This window comes from Molothrus ater, chromosome 9 (assembly GCF_012460135.2).
Source record: "Molothrus ater isolate BHLD 08-10-18 breed brown headed cowbird chromosome 9, BPBGC_Mater_1.1, whole genome shotgun sequence".
Taxonomy (NCBI): Eukaryota; Metazoa; Chordata; class Aves; order Passeriformes; family Icteridae; genus Molothrus; species Molothrus ater.
Window position 1 is genome coordinate 29510180 of NC_050486.2, and position 26676 is coordinate 29536855.

Here is a 26676-nt window from a genome sequence, read left to right on the forward strand (position 1 = left end):
AAAGGGTGAACTTGGCATGATCACAGTGTCCTGTCTGCTTATTTTTGTACAACACCCTATAGAACAACCTGCATTTCACTGGCAGATGATGCTGCCAGGCACTTCCAGGCCTGTAGCATAAATCATGATGTCTTTTAAAGTTTATTTTAAGCCTCAGAGCTGGCCAGAGCTCATAATGTTGACTATGCCAGTGGCAGAGTCTGGAGAGGGTGCCCCAAAGTTGTTAATTCAGTGGCTCAGTTGTGGTGGCAAACTGATCCAGAATATTCTGAATGAGCAATGTGAATATTTGATAGACCTGCCAATGTGCAGGCACTGTGATTTGTCAGGTTTTAATGCCTCTGGAGTAGGATTTCATGTGGATTGTTGTGTTGTGGGGGGAAACATAGCTGGGTATTTCTCTGAAGCAAAATCAGTTCTGTGGAGGAAATTATTTCCATTTGCTGCCTTAACTCAAAATCTTTAATTTCTTCAAGCATTTCTGCCTGGCTGCCAGCTAACCCTTGTTTTGATCCTTTCTCAGAGCTCACTCCTGGGGAGCACGTCCAGCCTGCTGCTGCAGAGCCCTGCTCACCTGCCCCTGCCCCAGCAGCAGCTGCTGAAGATGGAGAACATGCAGGCAAACAGTGTAAGGCATCAGAGCTCTGCCTCCCTCTGAGCATCCCATAATTCCTAAAAGAAATCATTTCTAGCATCAGGTGATCTTTAAGTTCCCTTCCAACCCAACCCATTCTTGGTTCTGTGATCCTTGAACAGTTCAGCGGAGCTGAAGAGGTTGAGAGTGTGGAAGTTGTAAAAAGTAGCTCTGAGCAGATTATTTTAATGATTTACACAGTTTTCTCTTCTTCCTTTTAGAAACCAGGTTTGCTGGGAGAGCCTCCAACAATGCTGCTGCAGACAGTGCTGGGCATAGGGGTGATGCCAGCAGTGAGCTCAGGCCTGGCAGCACGAGGAGAAGCTCTCAAGTGTAAATGACATTTCATTTCATCCCAGATCACTAGAAATGCCCAGCTTCACATTGTGCACCTGACCTTCTCCCTGTGTAACAAAAGCAGCTTGTTCAACCCTCTGCTAGCTCAGTTATTCCTTCTTTGGTACACTTGGAATATGCTTTTATTTAGAGGTGACATTTTGTGGGGTTTTTCAAAGCAGGTAAATGGGAGTTGCTGAAGAGGCACCACAAATTTGCTCTTTGCCTTCATTTTATTAAGAAATGAGTTTTAACAGCCAGTCTGTGACAGGTGTCAATTTGGAATGCAAATTTCTGTGCCACTGATGCCCTCAGTATTTATGAGGAAGGATCAGTTGGATACTGGGGGTGCTCCCCTGGAGAGGAGAAGGATCCAGGCAGAGCTCAGAGCCCCTGGCAGGGCCTGAAGGGGCTCCAGGAGAGCTGCAGAGGGACTGGGGACAGGGGATGGATTTAAGCTGAAAATGGGTAGATTTAGATGGGTGTTGGCAAGGAATTCCTGGCTGGGAGGGTGGGCAGGGGCTGGGATGGAATTCCCAGATTTGCTGTGGCTGCCCCTGGATCCCTGCAGTGCCCAAGGCCAGGCTGGACACCCTGGGACAGTGGGAGGTGTCCCTGCCATGGGAATGGATGATCCTTAAGGTCCCTCCCAACCCAAACCATTGCAGGATTTTCTGCTCTTGTTTCCCCCACTGCTCCCTGTGTTCTGCAATCCTGGCCCTGCCCTGAGCCATGGCAGTGACCAGGAGCAAGGAAAAGGCATCCAGGGCAGGGCAGAAAGCTCCTCCAAATACCCAGGTTTTCATTTTGGAGAACATTTTCCAGCTTTTCAGTGAAAAGAATTCTTCCCACTGCCAGCTGAGGTGGGGTTTCCCCCTGTGCTCCCATCCAGCATCCTCCAGGATGTTGTTCCCAGGTTTTCTTTGAAAATGCCAGGAAGCACTGAGAAAGTTATCACAGGGAATGTTTAGAAAAGTCAGAGTTTTATTGAATCAGCTTGAAATTGAGTTGTTTGCCTGTGGGATGGGGAAGGAACAAAAAGCAGTGCAGGAGATCTGGAATTGTTCTCCTCCACCCTCATTAACCCCCCAACAAACCCTCTGTAATAAATCCCATCTAACAGCAGAGTTTCTCCATTTCTGGCTGGCTGCAGCATCTAACGCAGCTCCCATTCCAGCAGCAGCAGCGGCGGCGGCAGGGATGGGCGTGCTGCCGTTCTTCCCAAGCCAGCCCATGGTCGGACAGGCTCTGCCCGGGCCCAGCGCCGCTGCAGACAAAGCCGAGGCGCTGCCGCCAGCGCCGCCCTTCGCTCCGGCCCTGCCCGGGGCGCTGCGGGCCGCGCCCTCCAAAGCTGCGGGGCACGGCAAGGGCTGCGACTCCGGCCTGGGGGTAAGGGCGCGCTGCACGCACACACACACACACACACACACACACTGCTGCTCTCCTCTCCTCTCCTCTCCTCTCCTCTCCTCTCCTCTCCTCTCCTCTCCTCTCCTCTCCTCTCCTCTCCTCTCCTCTCCTCTCCTCTCCTCTCCTCTTCCTCTTCCTCTTCCTCTTCCTCTTCCTCTTCCTCTTCCTCTTTCTTCTTCTCTTCCTCTTCTCTCTCTCCTCTCTCTCTCCTCTTCCTTCTTCTCTTCCCCTTTCCTTTCCTTTCCTTTCCTTTCCTTTCCTTTCCTTTCCTTTCCTTTCCTTTCCTTTCCTTTCCTTTCCTTTCCTTTCCTTTCCTTTCCTTTCCTTTCCTTTCCTTTCCTTTCCTTTCCTTTCCTTTCCTTTCCTTTCCTTTCCTTTCCTTTCCTTTCCTTTCCTTTCCTTTCCTTTCCTTTCCTCCTCCTTTCCTTTCCTCCTCCTTTATTTCAACCCCTCCTGTGTCCCCCTGTACAATTCCCTCTATTTTAACCCCTCCTGTGTCCCCCCTGTCCAATTCCCTCTATTTTAACCCCTCCTGTGTCTGCCCTGTCCAATTCCCTTCATTTTAACCCTTCCTGTGTCCCCCTGTCCAATTCCCTCTATTTTAACCCCTCCTGTGTCCCCCTGTCCAATTCCCTCTATTTTAACCCCTCCTGTGTCCCCCCTATACAATTCCCTCTTTCTTAACCCCTCCTGTGTCCCCCTGTCCAATTCCCTCTATTTTAACCCTTCCTGTGTCCCCCCCATACAATTCCCTCTATTTTAACCCCTCCTGTGTCCCCCCTGTCCAATTCCCTTGATCCCAGGATCATCCTGGGCACACGTGGAGGTCTCAGCAGTGGTGCTGATGGGGAGAGAACAATGCTCTCCCTGGTGGTCCAGCTGAAGGAACAAAGGCAGCTCCTCAGTGCTGCAGGGCTCCTCTCCATGTGTTTGCCTCACAGGGCTGGATCATGGAATTTAACATTTATCTCAGGGCAGTGTCTCTTCTAAAGGGCAAACATTGAACTTGGGGTTGAATTTTGTGATTCATCAGGAGCAGTTCTGATGGTTGGGGGGGCTGTGGGTTTCCAGGTGCTTGTGTGTGTGTGTATAAATTTTCCACTTTTAATTAACAGTTTTAAAAAATATTATTTATTCCCTTGGAGGTGAGGTGTGAGAGGATGATGGAATGGGATGTAAGTGGTCTCATTCTTCCAGAATTCTTTTTCTGCCCTTAAGAAAACTTACCTTTTTTACATATAAATATAATTTATAATAATTATTATATTTAATATATATTATTTACATTATAAAAATAATAAATAATAATTTTAATATACATCAATACTCCAACGTTTTGGGGAAACATGGGCTTAATTAATGATTTTTCCTAACATTTGGCCTTTATTTCCTTGTGTCTCCAAATGAAAAGAGTTGATTTTGTCTTGGCCATGTACTTCATGTTCACTCCCTGCATCTGGAATTGCTCGAGTGATTATTATTCCTTCACTTGCATATAAAAGTTTTTCTTTTGTTTGTTTGTTTTGTAATATCCTTTAGGAACTTGCAGTCTGAAGAGAAACATTCCTACAAAAACCATTGGGAAGAAAAAAGTGGAGGCAATGTGTCCAGATTGCTGAAACAAAATGGAACTTGTGAAGGATTGACTTCAAAAGTTTCATTTTATTTCAAAAGTTTTTGTTTTTCTTTCATAGGACTAAGCTTTTCCCAAGACCCTGCTAGGCCACTGAACCTTCTTTCTGACCAATTTTATATGAATTTAATGCAAACTGCCCTGTCCATTTTTCAGACTCCCTTGAAAAAACAGACTTCTCTGCTTGGGGAGCCCCCAAAAGAAATCCGGCTGAGCACCAACCCCTACTTGAACTTGGCAAGTGTTTTGCCTGGTATCTGTCTGCCAGGTAAGCCCACATTCCACGGATTTCATTGCAGATTTCCACAGCCAGAGCATGGCAGATACTTACCCTGTTGGCCTGGTAAATCCAGTGCCCACAGCATTTATCCTCAAGGGAATCTTGTAGTGTGTCTCAAAAGTGCAGAGTAATTCACCCTGATGCTTAAACAGGGCTGCGTTTTCAGAGGCCCACAGACTTGTAGAAGCCTTCCAACTGTTAGCAGCACTGATGAATTTGGGGCACAAATCTCAATTTTAACCCTAGAATAGAACCTAATGAGTGTGTTTTTTACAAGCCAGGTGTTGATCCCAGCTCTGTTCTTTGTGTTCCCAGCAGCAATTGCCAGCAAAGCCTCCAGTCCTCCACAGCAGAGCAGCCTTCCAAACAGTGTGGTGGATGCTGCTGTGTCTCAGGGAACTGCATCACAACATGCAATGGAAAATTATTTCAGTTATTCCCAGCAGCCTGGGGAGTACCCACAGGTAGGAATAATCCCACAGCCTGGGCTTCTCCCAGAGCTGCTCCTTGTTTTCTCTGGGTGTTCTTCCTGAGCCTCTGCACTGACACTTTATCTGATCATCTCAGTGTTCAGAGCAGATTTAGCACAAAGAACATTCCCTGCTGAAACCACAACCCTTGAAAAAATTGTTTCTTGAGAGCCTGAGCTGTGGGCACTCACTAAAAATGACTTCTCAGCACCTCTGCCTTGGCTTTTGTCTGCCTTCAAAACCAGGGGGTTTTTCTCTTTGCCTTCCCCAGAAGTTTTTGAGCCCTGAACTTTGGCTGGAGCCCAGGGCAGAGAGCTGCAGTTGCTGCACAGCCTGGGGATGTTTGCCAGCTGCTCTCATGCACGGGATGTGGAGATCAGAGCCTGGCCAGGAGCTGCAGGCCCTGCAGAGTGTTCAGTGCTCAGAGCCAGTTCCATGGGACACTGGCAGGGAACATCTCCATATTTGCATTAAGCAGCCTGAGTGTCTGTAGAACTGTAAGTGCACAGGACAGAGCTGAGAGCTGCCTCTCCCTGGGCTGCTGGCAGGCCCAGCTGTGAGCCCCAAACTCCTGGCACTCGGGGTTTGGCTCGGGAAGGGAGATCTCTGAAGTAGAGAGGGCAGCCTGGCCACAGGGGAGGGGGACAGGGTCAGTGCACAGAGCTTTGCCAGGGGCCACACAGCCCTTGGATCAGATCTGCTGCTGCAGGGGCTCCAGGAGAGCTGCAGGGAACCTGGGACAAGGCCTGGAGGGACAGCACCCAGGGAATGGCTCCCAGTGCCAGAGGGCAGGGATGGATGGGACACTGGGAATTGGGAATTGTTCCTGGCAGGGTGGGGGTGCACAGAGAAGCTGTGGCTGCCCCATCCCTGGAGGTGTTCCCATAACAGGAATTGTTGTCCCTGCCTCTCTGCCGGGCCAGAGGTGCCCCCTGTGTGTTTTAAGCACTTTCCATAATTTTAACTGTTTGATTTGAGCTTCACCACTGGTGCTGAAGGTGTTTTGGTGCTTCTTGGAGAGCTCTGGGCTGTAGGAATTGTAGGCAGGCATGGGAGAGGATTTCTGCTCCTCTGTAGGAGGCTGTCCAGCAGTGGTACCAGCATTATGCTCAGGCACATCACTCTACCCAGGCCAGAGTGGATGGCTTGGAAAATGAAGCCTCTGAGGTGAGAAATAATTTCATTTTCTTGCTGTCTCCACTGGCTGTTGCTCCCATCAGCTTTTGGACACGTGCTTTGTGTGTTGGCACAGGAATGAGGGGCTGCAGAAGGCACTGCATGGGCACTGCTGCAGGGCAGCACCCCCAGAGTCACACCCAAAATCCCCCTCTCTAAAATCCCACCACCCAAAAGCACCTGGAATGCTCAGCAGTGGATTACAATGCTCCCACCAGGAACAGCACACCATTAATGGCATTTCCCAGGGCTGAATCTCCCAGCATTGAAGGGCTGTTTCTTGCCCAAGCTGAGGTTTTTGTGAGCAAGGAGAAAGACACTTTTGAAAGGAATGACACAAATTAAAGCATCATCCAAACCCCACATTTTGCTCCAGGAATTGCTGCACCCCCGAGCTGCTGTGAACTGCACCTCTTGTGACTCAGGTATTTCCTCACCTGCTGAGAGCTCATCACAACAGCAGAAAAAAAAAAATTATTAAACCTTTTTTCCTTCTGCTTCATGGATCCCCTTCTGGATTCAGGAATCTGCAGGTGGATCTTTCCCAAACTACAGCACCTGCCTGCAGGTGGTGCCTCCCTTTTTGAGTGGAGCCCCGGGATCGCAGCCGGGCTTGCAGCCTCCTCCAGCAAATCCCCTAAAGCAGGTGAGAGGAGGAGGAGGAGGAGGAGCAGCAGCAGCGCCTGCAGACGCTTCTCCCTGGCTGCTGCTGCCCCCGGGTGGAGCTTTCCCTCTGCATCCCCGCTCCACACAATTCCTGGGACCGTGAGAGGAGGCTGGGCCAGCTCCAGAGCCTGCAGAGCCCTCCAGGCCCTGCGGATCAGCTCCTCTCAGGGCCCCAAAAGCCACGGGCAGAGCCAGGCTGGGGTTTTGCAGGCAAATAAAGTAGGAAGAGAGGAGGAGAAGGTTGGCACTGGATTTAAATGGGTGTTTGCCTGACTTGCAGATGGTTTGTACTGGGATAGGATCTCTGAAGTTGAGAGAGCAGCTCAAAATTTCCTGGAAAGCAAATCAAAAAAAAACCACAGGATAAATCTAAAGTTTTAGGATGGAAACTAGTCCTTCTTCATAAGTTTAAATAGTATTGTGTAACTAGATAAAAAAGTCCACATTACAAGCCACAAGTAGTTAGTTATTAGGTTAAAAATAATTTAAGTATCATTTCTTAGTTAATCCTTAAAAAAATCTTATAAAGAAAAAAATACAGCTCCATTTTTAGTTTATTAAAATCAAATACTACAAAACTCACAACTATAACATAAAAACTATAACATAAACTATAATGTAAAACTAGAACATCACTAAAAACTGATATCTCGGGATCTCTGCTGCTCAGAGGGACCCTGAGATGCATTAGAAAGTTTCTTTTCCCACCCCAGTGGTTGAAGAAGGAGTCAAAGCTCTTCAGTTCTCAGTCTCAAGGTTGTTTATTGTTTCTTATCTATAAAATGATTGTTTCTTTCTCCTGCCCTGCTGAGGTCTGTCCAGCAGGACAGACAGAGGCACTCTGCCTTCCCTGGGGTGCTGTTATCTTTTTATACTAAAAACTACCTGTACAATATTTATAATTACTTTCCAATACCCATCACCTGTGTTAGACACTGAGCTTCTGCTCTAAACCAATCCAAAAGTGCCACCATCACAGCAGGAGATGGAGGCCAGGAAGAAGAAGGAGAAAGGCTGGACATGCCCAGATTCCTCCATCTTCCCCCTGAACCCTCATTCTAAAAGCCCCAAAAAAATCTATTTTTCACCCTGTGATAAATTCACTATCATTCTACTTAACTTTATCATTCTACTCTTAACAAGTCTTTCTTGACTTGCAATCCTTCATACAAGGTTGGTAATTGTTTTTTCCAAGGGCTCAATCAAGGGCACAGGGTCCTGGGGCTCTGTGCTGAGGTCTCTGAGCGCCCTGACAGGGCAGCCCGAGGGATGTCCTGGGCTCTGACCCTAATAACCATGGGAGCTGAGCCCCTTGACCCGCCGGCAGGCCAGGCGTGACCGCTGTCCGTGTTGTGCCCTCAGGTGGCCCCGAAGCGCAGCTCCTCGTACCTCGTGTCCTGCCCCGAGCCCGGCCCCGCGGAGCTGCCGGGCCCCGCGCGCTTGGCGGAGTCCTCGCTGAAGAAGAAGCGCGTGTATTGACACGGGGCGGGCTCCAGGGCTCCCAGCCGGGGCAGGCAGCTGGGAACCCCCTGCAGTTACTGCTGCCTTAACTTCCCACCGGGAGCTCCTGCTCGGCGGGCTCCGTGTCCCCAGAGCAGCCGGCTCTGTCCCGGCACCGCGAGGACAAAGGTGACAGAGGTGGTGGCTGCTCTCGCTTGGAGAGGAGGGGACAGCGTTGGCTTTGTCACCTGTGGGACAGAGCACGGGGACTTGGGGAGCTGGGGCAGCTCCAGCTGAAAGCAATAAAAACCCAGAGGAAAGAAAGCTGATCCTTTCTCCAGTCCTCAGCCTGAGGAAGTTCAAAGAGGAAGTCTTGATAGTAATTATTTTGTATTTTTTTAACTCAGAATGTGGGGTTGTTTTTTTTTCCAACTTTCCTTTTTCCAGGATTAAGAGCTCTGCATTTACAGCCTTTCAATTTTTAATATTTCTTCTTAATCCTGGAATGGAGCGATACCAAATGGATTCCCAGAGCCTCAGTGACGTTCCCAATAAATGCCTGTCCATAGGGAGATGCTGTCCTGGGAATATTCCCTGGGATTTGGAGAGCTGCTCCTTGGACAGTGGAATAACTTTGTTTTTACAGCTTTCCCATGGAGAAATTAATTCCCAGTGTGAGGCAGCATCCTCCTTCCACAGGCATGGGACAGCTCTTCCTGGGCCACCCCACATTGTTTCCCACTTGGGTGTATTTTCCTTTTTTTTTTTTTTTCAAAGACTTTTTGTATTTTTAGCTTCTTATCAGCTCTGCCTCGAGCTGTTCTCTTCTGCCCTTGGAGCTGGAGATCAGCAATCCTTCCTTTTGCCCTCAGTGACAGTAGATGAGGAGCCAGCCCTCCTTCCAAGGCTGTGTCCCTTGGAATCCTGCTGCAAATCCATCTGGATTGAGTTCACTGAGGCCAGGAGCCACCTCCTTCTCCCTTTTCTTTGCTAGAGAACACTGAAGCCATTTTTCAATACTGATTTTTTTAAATTAAAAGTCTTAAACTTTTGCCTTTCAAGCTTTGGGATGTGACCAGGATCCACATTTTCAAAGCTTAAAAAAATCCCAAGCAAATTTCCCTCTTCCCTCAGCTGCTGGAACTGCTCCACAAACAGGAGCCAGGAGCTTTTCTGGGATTCTGCCTGTATGTATTGATAAATTCACTTGTAATATTTTGTTTCAACTGTTTGTATATGCAACTTTCTCAACTTGTTACACTTTTCAATGAAAATAAATTGTTGGTACTTACTTCAAGTGGGTTTTTTGTGGGAGGAAACAGCCCTGGACTCCTTTAATCAGGTAAGGTAGGAAAAGGTTTTAAAAGAACACCATTCCCATGGAAATTCAATTTTAAAAACTTTCCTCTGTTTAACTTATGATTAAAAAGGGAGGCACGTGGAGAAAAAAAATTTATTAGACTTGTTTGTATAAAGAGTAACAAAGTGCTTACAGATTAAATTCAGCTTCCTAAGTGAAATACAGAAACAATAACACTGTAAAAATAAATCTGACCTCCTTGGAGCTCATAATTACCATTTTTTATATATATTTTTATATATATATATATATATATATATATATAGACCTCTTTCTGTTATTGCCAAAACTGGAGGATCTCTTCAGAGCATTTTCCAACTCCAGGTGTGGTAGGAAACAAGATGGCAGCAGAAGGTTCCAGTTAAACCACTCAAGGGCTGAGTCAAAATGTTCTTTAAAAAATGGTTGGAGGGGTTCCCAGTCCCTGGGACAGCCCAGGGTGCCCAGGCCTTTTTCCTTCTGGATAATCCTGGGTGCCCAGGCCTTTTTCCTTTTGGATAATCCTGGGTGCCCAGGGCTTTTTCCTTTTGGATAATCCTGGGTGCCCAGGGCTTTTTCCTTTTGGATAATCCTGGGTGCCCAGGGCTTTTTCCTTTTGGATAGTCCTGGGTGCCCAGGGCTTTTTCCTTCTGGATAATCCCCTCCAGGTTCTGGGCATGGGCTGGGTTCCTTCCCAGCTCCAGGAATTCCTTCCCTGCACATCCCTCAGCTCCAGGGATGCACATTCACCCCCTCCAGGGGTGCACCTGGGCTGGGAGCTCCAGGGGGAAGAATGTGGGAGTGGAGTTAGGAAAAGCAAATTATTTATCCCAAAATTGGGCTTCTCACTGAAATGCACAACTGTGCCTGCCCACCCCTCCACACTGCTGGGGTGGTATTTTTGAACACTTTTTTTAAAATACCTGTAAGAGCTCAGGACTGGGGCCTGGTGGGTTTATAAAGAGCTGAAAATTTCGCTTTCCCCAAATATTTTTATGCCAAAATATATAATTTTTATGTTTTGTTTGTTATTAGGATTTAAGTGCATGTGAAGGATATTTTGTCAGCTGATTTTATAATTATTAATTGAGCCCTTTTAGAGCCACTGGCTGAGGTTTGAGCTGAGAAATGCAGTGGGCTTTCCCAGCTCACATCATCCAGCAGGGCAATTCCAATTGTGGCACAGCCAGAATCAGAGCAGGATCAAACTGCCCTGCAACAACAGCAGCAAAGGGAGCTGGAGCTCATTTTGCCCAAACTTTTAAAATTCTTTTAATCCAACTCTTCAATCCGTTGGCAAAAGAATCCTTTATAACCACGTCAGCCCAGCCAGAGTACAAATTACAGGAGTAAAGAAAAAAACAAAAAGTAAGAGCCTTGGGCATAGATAGGTTGCTGGGCATTTAAAGTCCTGACAGGATTAAAAAAATTATTTACATTTTACTAATAATTGTTTCAAACCCTTGGATCAGGTTGTGGAAGGTGGTACGTTCGTCGTGTTTGAAGATCCAGCACTTCCTCATCAGCTGATCCACCTGGCAACAGAACCAGGGACATTTTTAAAGGCATGAAACATTTCTTGGGGTTTTCCAGTAAAAACAATGGAGCAGAATGAACAGATACACCTCAGCTGCTGGGCAGGGCCAGCAGGGACCTGAGCAGGGGCTTTGGGCAGTTCAGGTTTAAACCAACACAGCAGTTGCACCTGGGGAGCTGCACCCCAGGAATTGCCAAAACCAGAAGGATTCCCAAGGAATTTTCATGGATGCCGGTACTACAGCAAGTCCCTGCCCCCTCTGAAGGGACACCATGGGCTTGGGAATGTTAATATCAGAAAACATCTTAAAACAATGCTTGAAACCTTGGCAGTGCCTTTTCCCAGCACTCCTGAAGGTTTTCCTGCCTGAGTGGTCAGGGAAGTGTGACCCCTCTGAGGCTGAACCTGTGTCCAGCAGGGGCAGATGGACAGACCTTCCTTCCTCCATCCCTCCTTCCATCCATCCACCATCCATCCATCCATCCATCCATCCATCCATCCATCCATCCATCCATCCATCCATCCATCATCCATCCATCCATCCATCATCCATCCATCCATCATCCATCCATCATCCATCCATCCATCCATCCATCCATCCATCATCCATCCATCCATCCATCCATCATCCATCATCCATCCATCCATCCATCATCCATCCATCCATCCATCCATCCATCCATCCATCCATCATCCATCCATCCATCCATCCATCCATCATCCATCCATCCAACATCCATCCATCCATCCATCCATCCATCCATCCATCCATCATCCATCCATCCATCCATCCATCCATCCATCCATCCATCCATCCATCCATCATCCATCCATCCATCCATCCATCCATCATCCATCCATCCATCATCCATCCATCCATCCATCCATCCATCAATCCATCCATCATCCATCCATCCATCATCCATCCATCCATCCATCCATCCATCCATCATCCATCCATCATCCATCCATCCATCATCCATCCATCCATCCATCCATCCATCCATCCATCCATCCATCCATCATCCATCCATCCATCCATCCATCATCCATCCATCATCCATCATCCATCCATCATCCATCCATCCATCCATCCATCCATCCATCCATCATCCATCCATCCATCCATCCATCATCCATCCATCATCCATCATCCATCCATCATCCATCCATCATCCATCATCCATCCATCATCCATCCATCATCCATCCATCCATCATCCATCCATCTATCCATCCATCATCCATCCATCCATCCATCCATCCATCCATCCATCCATCCATCCATCCATCCATCCATCCATCATCCATCCATCCATCATCCATCCATCCATCCATCATCCATCCATCCATCCATCCATCCATCCATCCATCCATCCATCCATCCATCCATCATCCATCCATCATCCATCCATCATCCATCCATCCATCCATCCATCCATCCATCCATCCATCCGTCATCCATCCATCCATCCATCCATCCATCCATCCATCCATCCATCATCCATCCATCCATCCATCCATCATCCATCCATCCATCATCCATCCATCATCCATCCATCCATCCATCCATCCATCCATCCATCCATCCATCATCCATCCATCCATCCATCCATCCATCATCCATCCATCCATCCATCCATCATCCATCATCCATCCATCCATCCATCATCCATCCATCCATCCATCATCCATCCATCCATCCATCCATCCATCCATCCATCCATCCATCCATCCATCCATCATCCCTCCCATCCATCCCCATCCCTCGCTCACCTCCTCAGGACAGCTGGCTGGCCGTGGCAGTCTCTTGTCATCCTGCAGGACCTTCACGAGCCGTGCCACCGTCATCTGTCCCTGCGTGGGGCCGATCATCTTCAGGAATTCCTGTGGGTACAGCAAGGTCAGCTGGGAGTCCCTGACCCCAGTGCCAGGACAAGCCCCAGGTGTTTCCCAGGATAATCCTGGAGCAAGGTGCTCCCCAGGGAAGGGGTGGAACGAGATGAGCGTTAAGGTCCCTCCCGCCCCAAATGAGCCCGCGATTCTCTGATTGCTGCTCTTGTTGCCCAAACCAGTAATAATTATTTTAAATTATGGGATTGAAGCAGCTCTTGTTGCCCAAACCAGTAATAATTATTGGAAGTGATGGGACTGAAGCAGCTCTGGCAGGCATTTGTGTCCCAGCCACTCACGGCCATGGGGCTGCACTCGGAGTCGCAGTAGGTGAGGAGCTCGTAGAGTGTCACCCCAAAGGACCACACGTCGGAGGCGATGTAGAACTTGCTCTGCAGCAAACACTCCGGGGCGTACCTGGGGACACGAGGGGACAGCGTCACACCCGGGGACCCAGCCCTGCCCACACACAGCCTGAGCAGCTCAAAAGCCACAGCTGTATTTGTGGAGCCCTTGTACATAAATTAAAAAGCAATAAATAAGGCGTGTTCCACAGTGAGGCACAGTGAAACCAAGGAGACCCAACCCAAAATAGTGGGGAAATGGATATTAAGTGCAGGAAGTGCAGCACAAGAGGTGAGTACAACAGTTCACCAGGTGCCTTTTCCTTGCTCTCATGGTGTATCTTTACTAAAGCCTCTTATAAAAACAGGAAAATCCTGGGGAGTGCAGGAGCAGAGGGGTCCCTGTCCCCCAGGCCGTACCAGAAGACGGGGCTGTCGCGGTCGTCCTTGACAGTGTAATATTCCTTGTCTGTCTCGATGGCCTTGGTGAGCCCAAAGTCCCCAATCTTCACCCTGTTCTCACTCTCCACGAGGACATTCCTTGCTGCCAGGTCACGGTGCACATACTGACAGGAGCCCAGGTAGTCCATGCCCTGAGGGAGGAGAAAAGAAACCTTTCATTTCCTTTTCCTTTATTCCTCCAATACTTTAATCCCTTTTTCTCCAGCGACTGCTTCCTGACTGTGCTCTGCACTCTCATCTCCATCCCTTTAGACTTCACCTCGCACCTTTCCTCTTGCCAGCACATTCCAAGTGCTGCCCTCCCTCCTGATCCTCCCAATTCTCCCACAGGAACAACTTTTCAGAGCAAACTTTGGAACTTGGAACCTCCTCATTATTCCCCAGCTGATCCTTGTGCCACTGGCACCCAAAGCACGGATTCTGATCCATGGGGACAGAGAAGGAGAATGGGTTTGTTGGTGATGTTCTCCATCCCCCTCACCCAGCTGATGGAGCTGCAGGCTCGGGGCCCAGCTCACCTTGCAGATCTGAACTGCATATCTGAGCAGCTGCTTGAGATTGATCTTGTTCTTGTTCCGTGGGAGATACTCCTTCAGGCTCCCAGAGGGAAGGAATTCCATGATGAGTTTAATCCCACTTCCTCCTAAAAAACAGAGCCATGTTTGGTTTGCAGACCCTTCTCAACAGCTTTGGTACAAGCCCAGAGCACCAGCAGCATTTTAAACATCCCATGGCTCATTCCCATCATCCATCCCTGAGCCAATGCACAGGAAAACCTGCTCCAGGCAGGACATTTATAAATTCTAAAGGAAAACCCATACACTTTTTCATTTTCTGCAAGATTTACCATCTTCTGTGCAAATCCCCTTGTATTTGACAATGTTGTCGTGATAAAGATTCCTCAGGATTTCAATTTCCTTCTTGAGGTCAGCAATGTGATTCCCTCCACTCTCTGGCTTCAGGGATTTCACTGCCACCTGCTCCCCGGTGTTGTCACCTTCTGGGTCATATCTGCACAGCTCCACCTTGCCAAAGTGGCCCTGGGAGGGAGAGAAAGGAGCATCCTTGAGGACAATGCTCAGACAGTGACAGCCAGGCACTGATTTGGGTTCATGTGGCTGTGGGGACAGCCAGGAGCACTGGCTGTGTTCTGGGGGTGACATTGCTCTTACCTCCCCCAAATCCCGGATCCTTTTCAGGAACCTCTTCTCAAAGAGGGTGGGATCCACCTCGGTGACAGGTTTCTTCTCTGAGACAATATCAGGATCTGGGGGGGAAAACACCCCAGGTCAGGCTCCTGCCTGGTCTGACACTCCAAGGCATTCTTGCTGTATTCCCTCTCCCATCTTTCCCTCCTTAGATCCCAGCTGCTTTCTGACAGGGAGTTCTCCATCCCTTTGTGCCAGTCTGGATCTGCTTCCACACCCACACCCGGATTTCTCTGGGTGAGTTTCCAACCCTGGAGCAGCTGCTCAGCTCCCAGGAGGTTGGAAGGAGATGCTCTCCAGGTCCCTCCCAGCCCAGGATTCCATGATCCCTCCCTCAGTGTCCCAGGCCTTACTCTGCTCCTCCAGTTTGTTGATGTCCCTCATGATGGCCCTGAAGAAGGGTCTCTGGTGGGGGTCGTAGTTCATGCACTGCTTCATCAGGTCTGCCAGCTCCTTGCAGGACGGCGTGGCCAGCACAAAGTGGCCCTCGTAGAACCTCTCCTTCTGTGGGAGCAAACAGACATTCCAGCAATTTCAACTTCCACAGCCCCCAGTTCTGAGCTGGGCACTGCCTGGGCTCGAGGATCTCTGAGGTCTTTTCTAACCTGAGCAGTTCTGTGATTCTACATCAGAGGATGTGACCATGAAATCCTTATTTCAGTGTGAGCTTTGCCAAGGAAATCCCCCTGTTCAGCTGGAACTTGGATCTTTAGGGAATTCCTCTTGTGCTGAGTCTGGAGCTACCACTTAACACCCATGAAGTGTTCAAAAGGTGCTGAATTCACTTTCAAGAATCATTTCCTGCCAGGTTTTCCCAGTTATTTATGCACCAGGAAATGTTTGCCAAGGACACCCTGGGTGCTCCTCAGCCCTGGGAGGTCCCAGCTCCAGGCCAGGTGAGACAAGGCTGGGATGAGCATTCCAGGGGTTAGAAAAGCCTGGGAGAACTGGGATTGTCCAGTCAGGAGAGGAGAAGGCTCCAGGGAGAACTCAGAGCCCTTTCCAGGGCTTAAAGGGCTCCAGAAGAGCTGAGAGCACCTGGGGACAAGGCCTGGAGGGACAGGACAAGGGGGAAAACTGAAGGGCCCAAGAGGATGGAGCCAAGTTTGTGTAACAGCTTTACCTCTGCTAAGGTCTTGTCTTTCAGTGGAGTTTCTCCATTGTAGCAGATTTCCCACAGGGTTGTACCAAAGCTCCACTTGTCTGCAGCAATGCTGAGGTTCTTGGAATCTTCAACACACTCAGGTGCAATCCAGGGGATCCGCTCGACGCGCTCTGGGGCGAAACACATCAGGGGTGAATATCACAGGGTGGAAAACGGAATTATTCTTGTCTGAAATAAACTGGAGCTGCAGAATTTGTCCTGTTTCTTGATTTTTAAATTCCTGTTTTCAGAAGGATTTCACAGGCTTGTGCCTGGAGCCATCCACAAACAGATTCCTTCTGTCTCATCTCACTGGACACAACATTTTGTAAGAGAAATGAATGCTCTGAACAGCCACTGAGTATGTGCAGATCCATGGAAGATGACTCCTGCTACACACAAATGCAGTGTGTTTGTATGAAAGCTGATCACTCATTGCAGCTGATCACCACTGCAGAGCCAGCTCTGGCTGCTATAAATGCATTTCTGGCCATACCTTGCCTGGAGAGCACCGTGATGGGGATTCCTGGGTCACTCAGCTTTATGAAGGGCCCATACTCGGTATCAATGCCCTCTCTGGCCAGCAGGATGTTCTTGGTGCACACATTGCCATGCACCAAATCCTTGTCCTCCTACACAAAGGCAGGGAAAGAACAGTGAGAGAGATGTGAGTGCTCCAGGATATCCACACCACAGGGGATCCCTAAAGTGCTCCAAGCTGAAATCCAAAATTATAACAGGGAAGAAATTGGAGCTCTGCAAGTGCTCCAGGGTATCCACACCACAGGGGATCTCTAAAGTGCTCCAAGCTGAAATCCAAAATTATAACAGGGAAGAAATTGGAGCTCTGCAAGTGCTCCAGGATATCCACACCACAGGGGATCTCTAAAGTGCTCCAAGCTGAAATCCAAAATTACACCTGGGAAGAAACTGGAGGAAGAGAAGGAAAGGAGGAGCAGGGAGTGTTCCCACTCCAGCACTTTTCCTGATGGAGAAATGTATTCCCAGCTAGGCCCCAGTGTCTCTTACCAGGTAGCTCAGGGCACTTGCAAGTTGTTTGGCCACTTTGAATTTCCATGGGGTTGTGAGAACTTCACTTTTCTTATGCATGAACAGATCCAGAGGCCCACATTCAACAAACTCTTCCACCATGATATCTACAGAGGCAGGTGCAGAAAGTCAGTGCAGCAATGAATTTTTTGGAGTCACTGAATTTGTGTTCCCACCTCCCAGCCCAGATGGTTGGAAAATGTTTTTATTTCGCCTTGCCTAAGGTTTATTTCAATGCTCAGAGTCCAGATTAAAAGGCTGAGGGGTTTTGTGTGGCAAATGAACATTAAACCTGGAACCAGGCATTCCAAAGGTGGAATTTTAATGCACAGAACAGCTCTGAAAAATCAACACCAGGCTGCCCCGTGCTCTGGTACCAAAATTCCTTCAGCATGGCCCTGTTTAACACCCACATGTAACTCAAATTCCTTTCCTGAGTCTGGAAGAGCTCAGGCTGGGGCATTAACCTGTTTGTCTTTTAATTTTCTAAAGCTTTGCTCTCCTTCTGGTGCCCACCCCACAACATTAAGACTGTCTTGGCTTAAGAAGTCACATAAAGGTGTATTGTATGCACTTAGGTTTTTTATATGCATATTTATATTTTACATGCAAAAACATAAAAATGTACACATAGAAACGTATACATATAAATGTGTACATGCTTTATATGTATCAATATTACAAATATACATTTATTTCATACAAATGAATGTATTTTTGTAATAAATGTAATAAATTTAATTGTGCAAATTTCACGGGGTGGTGTGTATCCACACTGCCCCTGCCTCTGGCACTCCAGCCTTAGGGAAGGCTCAAACACAGAGCTGGAAAGGGAAATTTCCTGGGAGAAAGAAAGGCCTTTCCAGCTGCTTTGCTGTCCCAGCTCCACTCTGGGAAGCTCCAGAGGCAGCAGCTGCCAGCCATGTCCCTGTCCCTGTGTCCCTCCCAGGTGCCATCCCTGTCCCCATGTCCCTGGCAGGTCTGTCACTCACTCTCCAGGTCGCGGACGCAGACGCCGTGCAGGAGCACGATGTGTTTGTGGGACACCTGTCTCATCATGCTGGCTGTCTCAAAGAACGCCTGGGGAAAGGGCAGAAACAGCTCCAGCTGCTGCTCCTGAGCAGCCTCCTGGAGCCCAACCCACCCTGAACACCAGGGAACAGCAGCACAAACAGCCCTGGGCTCAGGCACACACAGGAACAGCAGCACAAACAGCCCTGGGTCAGGCACACACAGAACAGCAGCACAAACACCCTTGGGGTCAGGCACACACAGGAACAGCAGCACAAACACCCTTGGGGTCAGGCACACACAGGAACAGCAGCACAAATACCCCTGGGCTCAGGAACAGCAGCACAAACACCCTGGGCTCAGGCACACACAGGAACAGCAGCACAAACACCTGTGGGCTCAGGCACACACAGGAACAGCAGCACCAACAGCCCTGGGCTCAGGCACACACAGGAACAGCAGCACAAACACCTGTGGGCTCAGGCACACACAGGAACAGCAGCACCAACAGCCCTGGGCTCAGGCACACACAGGAACAGCAGCACCAACACCCTTGGGGTCAGGCACACACAGGAACAGCAGCACAAATAGCCCTGGCTCAGGAACAGCAGCACAAACACCCTGGGTCAGGCACACACAGGAACAGCAGCACCAACACCCTTGGGCTCAGGAACAGCAGCACAAACACCCTGGGTCAGGCACACACAGGAACAGCAGCACAAAAAGCCCTGGGGTCAGGCACACACAGGAACAGCAGCACAAACACCTGTGGGCTCAGGCACACACAGGAACAGCAGCACAAACAGCCCTGGGCTCAGGAACAGCAGCACAAACACCCTTGGGGTCAGGCACACACAGGAACAGCAGCACAAACACCTGTGGGGTCAGGCACACACAGGAACAGCAGCACAAACACCTGTGGGGTCAGGAACACAGGAACAGCAGCACAAACACCCTTGGGCTCAGGAACAGCAGCACAAACACCTGTGGGGTCAGGCACACACAGGAACAGCAGCACAAACACCCTTGGGGTCAGGCACACACAGGAACAGCAGCACAAACACCCTTGGGGTCAGGCACACACAGGAACAGCAGCACAAACACCTGTGGGGTCAGGCACACACAGGAACAGCAGCACAAACACCTGTGGGGTCAGGCACACACAGGGCAGCAGGGCAGGGATGTGCCCAGGGCTGAGCTGCACCTTCAGCCCTTCCCCATTCCCTGCACTTTCCCAAAAGTCATCCATGCAGCTGAGCTTTAGTTCTATCTAGACAAGGTGTCTGACAACAAACCTAGGTGTTTTCTATATCAAAATAATCTTTATGTCACTTTAGCTTAATAATTTAACTGTATTAATATAATAACTGAATTTGTTTTTAAAAAGAACTTAGAGAATTGTTATTTAGATATAATTTTCCAATTCTCTACTAATTTAAAATTTATAATTTATCAACTATTGCAGACTCTAAGATAACATACAGTGCTTTAATACTTGATAATTATCTAATTTCACATGTGTTATCGATTATGTGTATTATCTAATTAATTCCTAATTACTATTATATTCTTCTTTATTAATAATTATGTTATTAATATAATAACATATATTATTTTACTCTGATATTTCTTTATACTTGTAACTAAAATGTTAGTAGTAACATTTATATGTTAGTAATATGTTATGTTAATAATATTTACAACATTTATGCTAGTAATAACATTTATGTCATTATCTTACATATCTCTATATAATTTTATAAAACAAAATTAATCAGTATTTTATTTCTTATATTAAAGAAAAGATAGATAAAAGAAAAAACTTGCCAAGGAGATGTCTCTGTGGCTGGGGTCCAGGACTTTGAGCAGGACTCTGATCTCCCTCTCGTTCTGATACCCCTCGTTCTCATCATCCTTGAGGCTGAGCATCCCTGAGTAAATCTGGGTCCTGGTGCCTCTTCCCAGGTGCTCTCCCTGAGACACAGCAGCAGGGGTTTGTCAGGCAGGGAGCAAACAAGATTTACACAAATATTTACTGGAATCTGCACTTCTTTCTGTCTGATCTGGTTACAGACTGAAATTGCTCCTGGGAGAACCCAAAGCCAGGGAGCTGCTTTTGCTTCAGTGAGCTCAGTGCCGTGTGCAGGCTGAGCTGGAGCAGAGGCTGGGCAGAGCTCCAGAATAAAGCAGGGATTTATTCAAAGCATCTCCTCCATGGATCCACCTTGGGCAGCACCAGAGCCCAGCCAGGGCTGCACCCAAGATGAACCAAAATGGCCCCAAAATGCACGGCTGGGCACGGGCTCTGTCCCTGGGATCAGTTCTGCTCCATTTGCACCTTGCAGTTCATTGTCCCATTCCAGCTTTAGCCCCTGCAGTCCCACCCTGCTTGTTTTTCTCTCTCCAGCCCACGGGGTTTGTGCTCTGGGGCTGAGGTTTGGATCATTTGTCCTTGGTGCCCAGCTGGAGCAGGAATTGTTTTGTGTCCCTGCTCTGTGCACAGAGCTCAGCATCCCCTGATGTGAGCCCAGCCCCACACACTAAAGCAGCACAGAATGGGAAAATAGAAAAGCCAAGACCTGAGGCATCAGGCTCTGAGCATCCTCCCCATGTGAATTCCTTGGATATTAGACCTCCACATCACCCAACAGGTTCCCTGGGATTGAGCATTCCCAGACTAAACAGAAGAATAAACAACAGCTGGGGCTCTTATTCACAAAGTGCTGCTGAGGTGATCTTTAATGTGTTTCCAAAAGTCAGAGGAAGTAATATTTCACTGCAAGGCTTTGTTTGGGGAAGCAATTTCCTCCAAAATAACATCCTGCCTCGGGATATTTTTGCAGGATGCTGACTGCAAACACCAGCCCAAACCCAATCTCTGTCTGCAATGATGCAAATAAAAAACACCCAATACCTTTTTATTCCACAGAAGAGTCCAAGGGCATGAATTAAGAGCTCTTTTGGCAATGTTAAATCTGATTTAAGTGTATTCAAGGCCCTGTGTGTTTGTTGAGGTTCATTCAGGTGACCTGAATAAATAACTACAAGCAAGGGGAAATTTGAAAATTTGGGGAGGATTAGACACAGAATTCTGACTGCTCAGAGCTTTTGAATACTTCACCTTTTTTACTGTAGAATATTGTCTCAAACCTCTGTTTCTCTGATAAGTCAGGCTTTAAAAAATACACCCACAACAAACCAGCTCTTAAGACTCCCAAGAAATGACCTTAAAACCCCTGTTTTCCATTAGAAAACCTAAATATCAATTTCATTTCCAGTGAAAGGCACCACTCCTGAGCTCTTCTTTGTCCACACAAAGCCATACAAGCAGCAGGATTCTGCCAGCAGAGGCTTAAACCCAAATAAATCAATGCCAATAAATAAAGCTCCAGCTGCAGTTTGCTGGGGGGAGCTGGGAGTGGCAGAGTGGCAGGGCTGGTTTGGTGTCCCCTGCAGGGCTCAGGGACAGCCACACTCCTGGCTGCCAGGGCACCTCAGCACCTGGGGGGTTTTGAATGAATTAGAGATGGCACCTCTGAGCTCCTTCAGGTGATGGGATTTATCTTTCTTATCTTCTGCACAGGCAGGAAGGGTGAGCTGGGCTCACATCTTCACTGCACGGCTCAGAGGGTCACAAGGCCTCCAGTCACAATCCTTTTAAGGGTTTATTAACCAATAAAACACTGCCAACAAGGATATTTATTTATGCTTTTGACCCAATCCTTACATATTTGGTTTGATGGACTCATGCTACAGTGTAAGCTCTTTTAGCCAATCATGTTCTGGCACACAAACCTACATTCTAAACTCCTTGTTCACCTTTGTAACTGCTTTTATTTTTTCTATCTCTTAAACTCTAAAACTCTAAACTTTCCTCCACTTAGCTTAACGTGTCCCTTCTTTAAAAATACACATTTATTTCATAAATCCACATTCTCACTCCTGGCCCCTCAGTTTGGGAGTCTTTCCCAAGGTCTCAGATCAAACCCTGGGTTGAATTCCAAGCTTTAGATGACAGCCCCAGGCTCTGGGGGCTCCCTCATGTCCCCCCAGGCTCCCACCTGCACGATCTCCTCCTTGCGGATGCGGTGGAAGCTCAGCTGCCCCATGGGATACACTGGCTGCCACTCCTGGGCCTTCTTGGTGGCCACCAGCAGGTTGGAGATTTCTGCAAGGCAGGGGCAGAAAATATCCTTAAAGCTTTCCAGAGAAACTGCATTACCCATTCCCAGTACCAGCACGGATGGAAATGCATTAAAATCCCCCAAAAAAAGGGGAAGGAAAAATAAACTTGGGCTTGATTTCTGCTCCTCATTCAACAGAGAAATCATTAAAGCACAGTTTCATGTTTGTATTTTAAATACAGAGTTATTATCAGCCAGATCAGGGTGATTTTGAACAACTGAACAGACTTTTCTGCACAAAGACTGAAAGAGAAAATAGCTGTGCTGTACATGGGATAAAATGGAACAAAACATCCCCTATCCCCTCCTGCAGCAGGGCCAGCCCCTCTCCAGTGTGCAAGGGGGAGCCTCATTTCCTCTTCACCTCCTTCCAAACTCCCTCTACTCTGGGAAGCACCAGCAGTGCTCCCAGGGCACTGGAATTCAGCTGGGGAATGGGGAATGAGCAGAAGGAGCAGACTCAAAAATCCACTTCCCACTGCTGCAGGGCAGATCCAGGCTCTTCACATGAATTCTGCCCTCCTGGTATTATTTACTGGGATTGGGATGTGTGGGGGCATCTGGGCTTCCTCCTGCTGGGAGCAGAACCTGGCACTGGGGCTAAATCATCTTCTGGAATTCTGGAGTCACCAGGAATCACCACATCCTGTTTCAGCCCTGCATCCCCTGCACTTCTTTGTGAATATCTGATGAAATATTCCAAAAGAAGGAAAAACCCACCAGGGAAGGGACAGAGCAGGGAGCACGCACTGAATCCTGCTGCAACTAAAGCCAGGGAGAAGCTGAAGTGGGCAATCAACTCCCTGCTCCTTTTTATTTCGTTTTATCCCAAATCCAGCCATCAAAATGAAACCAAAATATCAGAAGTGCAAGGTGCCCCTGCTCCAGAGCATGCCCCACGCTCTTGGTGCAGTGAGAGCAGCTCAGGGGCTCTCCCAAAGGCTCAGAGCAGCAGGTGATTGATGTGGCTCAGTTATTGCCCTGCTCTAACAGGAAACCATTATCAGCTCAGCACAATCACCCCACTGTGCTTCCTCTCACACCAAGCCCAGCTGCAAGGCCCTCAGAGTTCATAGCAGACAGCTCCAGAGAGTGCTGGCAGCACCCAACAACGAGCCCATTGTCCCTCAGATGGCACCTCACAGATGATTTCCTGCCACCAGGCTCTTCAGGACATCAGTTTTGGGACCAAAACCCTGCCCTGCTGCCTGGTGCAGATGAGTTATTAAACAGCAGCTCACAGTGAGAGCAAAGCAGGAGATCCCAACCCTCTTTTCCTCTCCTCAAACTTGCCCATGGCATCTGACAAAACTCCTCCCCAGAGAAGGAAAAATCTTTAAACCTCTTTTTTTTTTTTTTTTTTAAGAGCTTTACACCAGGATACAGCACTAAAAATACATTAAAAGAGTCTGGAGTTTGTTCCCTTGCAACAAGAAAACCCTGCCAGGCCAGGCTACCTCTGGGTCTGGGCTGGCAGCACCTCTTGAGGGTGAAGCTGATGTTGTCTGTCCGCAGGATTTGTCCCTTCAGGTGATCCATGAGGTCTTTCAGGGATGCAAAGGATTTGTTGGAGCCATGGAGGAAGTACCCCCCTTTCTTCACCTCGATCTGGAAGTTCTTGTAGGGGCCTGAGTTATTCACCACCTGGGGGTGGAGGGAAAAGAAAGGAAATGGGATCACTGGAGTGAAGGAATTGTTTGTAAAGCCATCAAAGCTTCCCAAAACCTTGGCATCACTGCAGCTCATCCCCTGCTCCTATGTCAAGGTCCTCTAATCAAACTTTAACAGAGCAGAAAAAAACCCAAAATTCCTGCAATTTTCACTCCCAGGAAGGCTCAAAGAAAAGAGCAACAACATAAAGATGCAATCAAAGCACAAATTATGGCTTTTTGTTGTTTGTTTGCAGAGTCTGAGGTTATGCAGAAGTGCTGCCTCTTCTGGAGGAATTTTCTCTTTGTTTGGTCAAGAATTGCAGAATCTGGAGCAGGGTTTCAAAATCCCAATTTAAAAATAGCAGAACTCCCTCTCCCACCCCAGACTGCTCAATCCCAGGCTGGTGTTGAGATCCTCCAGGTTCCACTGGGCAAGGGCTGAACTCCTGAACTTCCCCATCCCAAGAGCTCTCAGGGTCTCCCCTCTGCAGCTTTGGGTCACCTCCCCCTTTCCTCTTTTCCAAGACAAAATTCCTTTCTTGTTTTACTGTTAAAAGAGAGAGCTGATCATCTTTCTTTTTTAAATATCTACAGGAGATACACCCAGTATCAAATATCCCTTCCTGACTCACCACTGATTCCATGACCATTTTTTCCTAAGAGAAGGATTTATTTTGTTATTATTTATTATTTGTTATCCATTATTTACTACTTTGTTTATTACGTATTATTTAATTCATTATTTATTATTATTCTTGTGTGAACACAATAAATACCCTCCCAAACCACCAAGCCAGCTGCAGGCATCCAGCTGAGGCTGCTGTGGGAATGAAATCCATCAAGGGAATTAAAGCCATGCCCAGAAAGGCTCCAGGGAAGCTGAACCATGCTCAAGGCAAGGTGAAGTGACAAATTCCCCGTGTGATGAGCTTGAAATGCTTCATTTTTATCACATCCCTGCACAGTGTGATTGGGAGGAATGGAGCTGTTGTGGATTTAATTAATCCCATTTGGAGAGACAGCACAAAGGGCTGGGGGAGAAAAAGCCAATTCCCTTCGCAGAGCTGAGGGCGAGTGCCCTGAGGACAAAGCCCATCCCCAGGGGCTGCAGGGAGCAGATGGCAGCTGCCTGTACCTCTGAGCCTTCCAGACAGGTGACAGTCATCAGGATGTGGTTGAAGTTGGTGCAGCTCCACCTCAGCACGTACATGCCCACCTCGTTGCCCTCCTGCCTCAGCTTGTTGATGGCATATTCCGTGCTGGAAGGGATTGGAGAGTGAGGAAAAGCAGCAGGGCAGCAGCCAAAAATCTGCTTTTGGGGTGGGACAGGAGAGCAAACCTCTGCTTGGGGGGTAACAGCAGCTTAGAAATATTTATATTGTTGTGAAAGTGGGATTTAAGGGTGCATGGCTCACACTGGGCTGCACAGAGCAAGGGAGGAAGGATTTAATAAAGTGAATTGTGCATCCAGCACTGTGCAGATGAACTCCTGGATTTCTCAGTTTGCAGCTTAAATAAAGGGAATAAAGGGAATAAAGTGCATAAAGGGAATAAAGGGAATAAAGGGAATAAAGGGAATAAAGGGAATAAAGGGAATAATAAATAAATAACAATAAATGGAATTATAACAAAATAAAAATAATAAATTAAAATAAATAAAATAATTAATAAGAATCAAAATTTTCTCAATAAAGGGGAAAGCCACAAAGGTGGGTGGAGGGAAGGGAATTCCTTTAGGTGCTTAAAAACCCCAGGCTTTGTTCATCCAAGTGTCTCTTTGTGAAGAGACACTTCCACTCTCTACCTAAAATATTCCCATGTGTCCATGGAAAAAACTCTTGGAACACTCCTTTAGTGCAGAAATACTGAGTTTATAGACGAGTAAGGAGAAAAACACTGATTTTTTTCCTTTAACAAAATGAAGTTTTGGTAACCACCACCCACCCAAACCCCACATTCACTGTGAGAGGAATTATCAAAATTAAACCCCTGAAAATGCAGCAGGGACTGAGCAGATGGGCCCAAAAACCCCAAAATGCACAAGGGACTGAGCAGATGGGTCCATAAACCCCAAAATGCAGGAGGGACTGACCAGATGGGCCCAAAATGCAGGAGGAACTGAGCAGATGGACCCATAAACCCCAAAATGCACAAGGGACTGACCAGATGGGCCCATAAACCCCAAAATGCAGGAGGAACTGAGGAGATGGGCCCAAAATGCAGCAGGGACTGACCAGATGGGCCCATAACCCCAAAATGCACAAGGGACTGAGCAGATGGGTCCATAACCCAAAATGCAGCAGGGACTGAGCAGATGGGCCCATAACCCCAAAATGCACAAGGGACTGACCAGATGGGCCCATAACCCCAAATGCAGAAGGACTGACCAGGTGGGCCCATAACCCCAAAATGAAGGAGGAACTGAGGAGATGGGCCCAAAATGCAGGAGGGACTGAGCAGATGGGCCCATAACCCAAAATGCAGAAGGACTGAGCAGATGGGCCCATAACCCCAAAATGCAGAGGGACTGTCCAGATGGGCCCATAACCCAAAATGCAGAAGGACTGAGCAGATGGGCCCATAAACCCCAAAACGCAGAGGAACTGACCAGGTGGGCCCATAACCCCAAATGCAGAGGGACTGAGCAGATGGGCCCATAACCCCAAATGCAGAGGGACTGACCAGATGGGCCCATAACCCCAAAATGCAGAGGGACTGTCCAGATGGGCCCATAACCCAAAATGCAGCAGGGACTGACCAGGTGGGCCCATAACCCCAAAATGCAGGAGGGACTGACCAGGTGGGCCC

General features: G+C 48.0%; 2 protein-coding genes across 2 annotated transcripts in view; one reads left to right on the plus strand and one right to left on the minus strand.

Moving 5' to 3' along the window:
* The window catches only part of RAVER2 (ribonucleoprotein, PTB binding 2), a 37596-nt gene extending 28260 nt beyond the window's left edge, over positions 1-9336 (plus strand). The window contains exons 7-12 of the mRNA XM_036387675.2: positions 524-628; positions 856-967; positions 2148-2359; positions 4170-4281; positions 4609-4757; positions 7968-9336. Of these exons, the coding sequence (XP_036243568.1) occupies positions 524-628; positions 856-967; positions 2148-2359; positions 4170-4281; positions 4609-4757; positions 7968-8084 (807 nt within the window). The 3' untranslated portion in view covers positions 8085-9336. The remainder of the gene's footprint in view (positions 1-523; positions 629-855; positions 968-2147; positions 2360-4169; positions 4282-4608; positions 4758-7967) is intronic.
* Positions 9337-9484: 148 nt separating this feature from the next.
* The window catches only part of JAK1 (Janus kinase 1), a 53878-nt gene continuing 36686 nt past the window's right edge, over positions 9485-26676 (minus strand). The window contains exons 10-25 of the mRNA XM_036387674.2: positions 25004-25127; positions 23674-23860; positions 22094-22200; positions 19860-20006; positions 18014-18101; positions 17001-17128; positions 16468-16603; positions 15951-16102; positions 15181-15331; positions 14792-14886; positions 14467-14659; positions 14138-14262; positions 13578-13750; positions 13113-13230; positions 12697-12807; positions 9485-10919 (exon numbers count right to left, since the gene is read on the minus strand). Of these exons, the coding sequence (XP_036243567.1) occupies positions 10818-10919; positions 12697-12807; positions 13113-13230; positions 13578-13750; positions 14138-14262; positions 14467-14659; positions 14792-14886; positions 15181-15331; positions 15951-16102; positions 16468-16603; positions 17001-17128; positions 18014-18101; positions 19860-20006; positions 22094-22200; positions 23674-23860; positions 25004-25127 (2137 nt within the window). The 3' untranslated portion in view covers positions 9485-10817. The remainder of the gene's footprint in view (positions 10920-12696; positions 12808-13112; positions 13231-13577; positions 13751-14137; positions 14263-14466; positions 14660-14791; positions 14887-15180; positions 15332-15950; positions 16103-16467; positions 16604-17000; positions 17129-18013; positions 18102-19859; positions 20007-22093; positions 22201-23673; positions 23861-25003; positions 25128-26676) is intronic.